General features: G+C 50.8%; 1 protein-coding gene across 1 annotated transcript; it reads left to right on the top strand.

The window, feature by feature from the left end:
• Window positions 1-1,880: 1,880 nt before the first annotated feature.
• LOC119312584 lies at window positions 1,881-2,798 on the top strand. The gene has a single exon (XM_037588321.1). It carries the CDS (start codon window positions 2,033-2,035, stop codon window positions 2,528-2,530), a length of 498 nt encoding a protein of 165 aa, XP_037444218.1. The 5' UTR covers window positions 1,881-2,032; the 3' UTR covers window positions 2,531-2,798.
• Window positions 2,799-4,546: the final 1,748 nt, after the last annotated feature.

The raw sequence follows: 4,546 nt of genomic DNA, 5'->3' as shown, positions 1-4,546 counted from the left end.
AGTATGCGTCAGGAGATCCGAGACCCACAGGTGCATCATCAACTGCAGAAAGATCTGATTGAGCACCTATGGAGGCTCAAGGGGCACGCTGCGTGATGAAATACGAGTTTTTATTTGTTGAACTATATAATTTGTATTGAACTATTTATTGTTTTAGTATTTTGTTGAAGTATTTGATTTTTCTGTGATGAAATATGTGATAGGAATAATTGTGTTGATAATTGAACGCCGAGACACGGCGAAACCACGCCGATTATGGGCCTATTCTCGCCCATATGGGCCGTTTATTCGTCGAAATTGGACTGCAAAGTGGGCCAATTTTGGCGCCTGGGGGCGACGACTGGGTGCAAAACCGCCCCCAGCACCGAGTGTATCGCCGGCTCGCCCCCAGGAGGCGATTTGTATGCGTCCTGGGGGGGCCAACGGCTGGAGATGCCCTCATACAAAAAAAGAGTCGGTCGAGTCCTGGTCATACATGATCATAAATATACATATATAATATAAGAAACAACGACCAATCTTTATAAAAAGAGAAATCATAGCTGCACCACGCCAAACGCACGGGCACGTACGCAATATTAAATGAAAGAACCTGCAAAGCAGCAAAGCCACTCATGCACGACCCGTGATTCCCTGGTTGACTATGACTATGATTCCTGATTGATTAACGACCCCCTATGGCGCCACGTGCTTTAATTTGACACGGCACCTAATTTGACCAGCAAATTAAGCGATTATGCCATCCAGGCTTATCACATGTGCTTACGAGCAGTGTGCTCCTGGTAGGAGGAACTTCCATGGCCAACGACCAGAGCACCTACCGACACACCAATGTAAGGTCGCGTCTGCGTTTCTTCAGGGGTGAACGAGTGTGTTAGAGCATGTACAACCAGGACGCTGAGCACGGGACGCTAGGGATTAAAGAGCAATGCTACACCTACGGTTGTGATACGTACATTTTACCCAAGGCAACCAGTTGCCAACTTTTGGTTGAAAATAGAGGGAGTGGGGATGTGCCCCACTCTTAAAATTCAGAGTGTGAGAATTTATGGAAAGGTTACCTAAGGGCATCTTCAAGATAACGGTCCGCATACGTCCGAACCTCATGGTTTACCATTCAATGCGGGCCTGTATCGGTTTGCCGAGCGATCTGAACGAACTTTTTCAGCAAACCCGAGACAAATTTGGGGGGTTTTGTGCGAGTTTGAACAACGGCCACGTAGGCCTCTGACACCCGTGGCCCACGCAAAACACTTACCGGACCCCGACAACCCATGTTGGCCTTTGAGCGGCATGGGGACAACCGTTCGACTGGTGGCTGCACGGGAGAGGGGTGACGGGCAGGAGGAAGGCGAAGACCAAGGGATAAAATGTTTGAACCAGAAACAAAAAATAGTCGATTGAGAAATAGTTGCCCCCAAGCAAACTTACACTGGTCAGCAGTCAAGTAAACACACACAAGCGCATTAAAATGTGAAGCAACGGAATCTTCAGCCAACAAGTTTAATAATCATCCATCCAGGCTGCCACCGCTTCCGGCCGCCTTCTAGACGTCCAACACATGGTAACATGCTGCATTTACTAGTGATATGCTGGCCATGCACGTACGCATGATCGAGGCGATTGAATGAAATGAAAGAAAGAAAACGACCTGGGGCTGGCTATCCACACCACGGGCAGCACCACCAAGTCACCAACCACGGCGTCCACGAGTGAATTCAACGTGGCCACTGCCGCGTGCCGCGAAAACGGCATCAAATCCCCATGATTTTGTCACCGGTCACCACCAGTCGCACACCCACACAACCCCCACCAACCACGGCCGTAGCTCCCCGTCCCTGCATAAAAGACACGCGCCGGCATCGCACTTTGCTCCATCCACCACCAAACCCTCATTTCACCGAGCACCTACGCAAGCTAAACACAAGCAAAGCTGCACAAAACTCGACTCCCCGGTCAAGCAGCCACGCCAGCCAGAGCGCGCCGCACCCCCACCTCGCCGCCGAGCACTTAGCACACGAGTCGGCCGGCCATGGAGGTGGAGACGTTCCCGATCGGGTTCACCAAGGGCGTGCGCGCCCACTGGCGCCGCCGCAAGTACCAGCGCCTGGAGGCCGGCGAGGGCGGCGGCAGCAGGTCCCAGGGCACGCAGCGCCTCGGCGGCGCGCGTCGCGTCGGGTGGCGCGTGCGGCTGCGGGGGCTGCTCCTCAGGCGCGCGCGTGCCGTCCGCGCGATCGTGACGGCGCCGAGGAGGCTGCTGGCGCGCGCGCGGGACGCGTACGTGGGCGGCATGCTGGCGGTGGCCCGGAAGGCGTCGGCCACGGCGCTGCCCAGCGGCGGGCCCGAGGGGATCTGGGCCAGGCGCGTGCCGCGGCGGAAGCAGCTGCCCTCGGCGAAGGCGGCGCGGGCGTCCGAGTTCGAGCAGCGGCTGGTGATGGAGATCTACAAGTCCATCGTGGCGTCCAAGGAGCTCACCACCATGCTCCACTCCTCCACCGCGCACCTGCAGCCGCCGCCCTCGCGCGCCTAGCTTTCCCAAGGCGGTCGCTACTGGCAACCGGATGGAAGCTGGGATTTTTTTCTCTTGCAGCCGTCGACCAGCACAGCTGCATGTACCACATCATGTTGATCGATGGATGGATGTGAAGCGAGGTTTTTCAAGATGATCGTCTCCTCTCTCTCTCTCTCTCGGCAGGTGCTGCTACGAAGCGGTGGCACTGCGCATGAGTTGCACTGTAGTAACTTGTTGTAAGAATTGTAGAAACCAATCTTGATTAAGCTGTTCAAACAATTTGGTATGCTTGGTGTCGTTGTCAAGGCAAACTTTTCCATGGCTGCGTTCATAACAATCTCACAAACTGTATGAGAAAAGTTCAACGGTCCAACTCCAGGATCGCGTGTCACTCCAAAAACTGGATGTTCCTCCCATGTGTTTGACAAAAGAGAGCAGAGCATGGATTTGCACTGCAGCTTACAGATGGGATGGAATAAACTGTGAGCGTGCAGCGTGCGGACGGAGAGCGCGCGCCTCCGTGCGGCGCGCCCTTCCCTGTCAACGCATGCACGTGGCTGGCTGGCTGTCTGCGTACTGTTACGATCTAGGAGTAGTAGTGTACGTACGTTCATCTAGAAGAGGCTTTAAACAAGACACGACCCAACCGAGTGCGACTTAAAAACTTGTCACGTGTACTGCACGTATCGTTCATCTAGCAGAAGCGTTCACGAGGCACGGCCCAGTCGAGGAGATTTGCTACACTTGCGGCGAGATTTGGTAGTACGAAATTCGTCAGTATAGTCCAAGAGAAACATTGACATCTTGTTTTTTTTTTTTGCGAGGAGATTTGTTTGCTGCTAACGGGCGCACGGTATTAATATGGCGAGGCGAGCCGTCGTCTCGTCACTGTCATGGTAAACGTCTCCATGGCTCCGTTCATGACCATCTGTGTCAAACTTCGTATCGTGCGCCTGAGTGGAAAAGCTTGGTGTTGCTCCAGTGTGTTTGACGAAAATAAGAAACAGAGCCTGAAGATAAGTTTGTAGATCGAATGAACTGTACGTTTGCGCGCGCATGGGTCCATCTCTCACTGTCGACGCATGCACGTGGCTGTACCAAGTACGCCGGCAGTATTAACGTGTACGTACCCTGTAGCTGTCGTTCATCATCTATTCTCTCCCTTCTTAAATATTTGTCTATCACGTGCAGATATATATAGACATACTTTTGAGTGTAGCTTCACTCATTTTATTTCATATGTAGTCATTTGTTGAAATTTCTATAAAGTAGCAACGGAGGAAGTAGAAGCTATGATGTTGTTGATTCGTCGGACCCGCCACACATGTTTGCAGTAGCTCTCTACCGTCCAGGCGGCAAAAATTAATAACATTTCAGGTTTAGCGCCGATCGGTGGCATCCTCGGCATCCGAATTGACCAATCTCCAAATTAGTTCTTCTTGTCGTGTGGTCAACTGATGGAGTAGAATTGTCCGGTACACGAAAAAAACAAAGGCCATTTTCTATTTATTTTAATTCATCTTGTGCTTCGTCTACCATTATACATAGCATAACTTATGGTTACCATTTTACTTCTATAATGTCTGAACTCTTCGAGAAAGTAATGTAAGAATTTTTTGTTGCACGATATAGTAGGTATAGTTTGCATTTTTGGTGCATTTTCCAAGACAACGTCATCTATCCGCTATAACAAGGCAACAACTTCAGCGGGTCAAGAAAATTAGTAAGCCAACAACCTCTATAAGCAAAAGCTTGTAATGTTAAGCACCTCGTGAAATCACCAAGAAAAGAAATTGTTACCTCTTTACTAAAGTATATTATATAATGTTGTCATTCTTAAAATAGGAAAATCTTGCTTACTTGAATGAATCAATTGTCATTTAAAGCTTTAGCCACTGACTTCCTCTCGTTTTTCTCCCTAACCCTAGGCGGCTAGGGCAAATTCTCATCTTCATACTTCACCGGCAAGCCCGTGGATTCACCTCTCCTCTGCCTGCTGCTCCGACAGTTGGCGGCTGGTGTGTGTGTGTGGGG

The sequence above is a fragment of the Triticum dicoccoides genome, chromosome 1B, assembly GCF_002162155.2.
Source record: "Triticum dicoccoides isolate Atlit2015 ecotype Zavitan chromosome 1B, WEW_v2.0, whole genome shotgun sequence".
In the NCBI taxonomy this organism is placed as follows: Eukaryota; Viridiplantae; Streptophyta; class Magnoliopsida; order Poales; family Poaceae; genus Triticum; species Triticum dicoccoides.
Note: the sequence above shows the minus strand (reverse complement) of the source record. Positions and strands in the feature narration are given on the sequence as shown.

What these genes read in the sequence shown, in the direction of transcription:
- LOC119312584 (XM_037588321.1), top strand. Translation starts at nt 2,033, where the DNA reads ATGGAGGTGGAGACGTTCCCGATCGGGTTCACCAAGGGCGTGCGCGCC.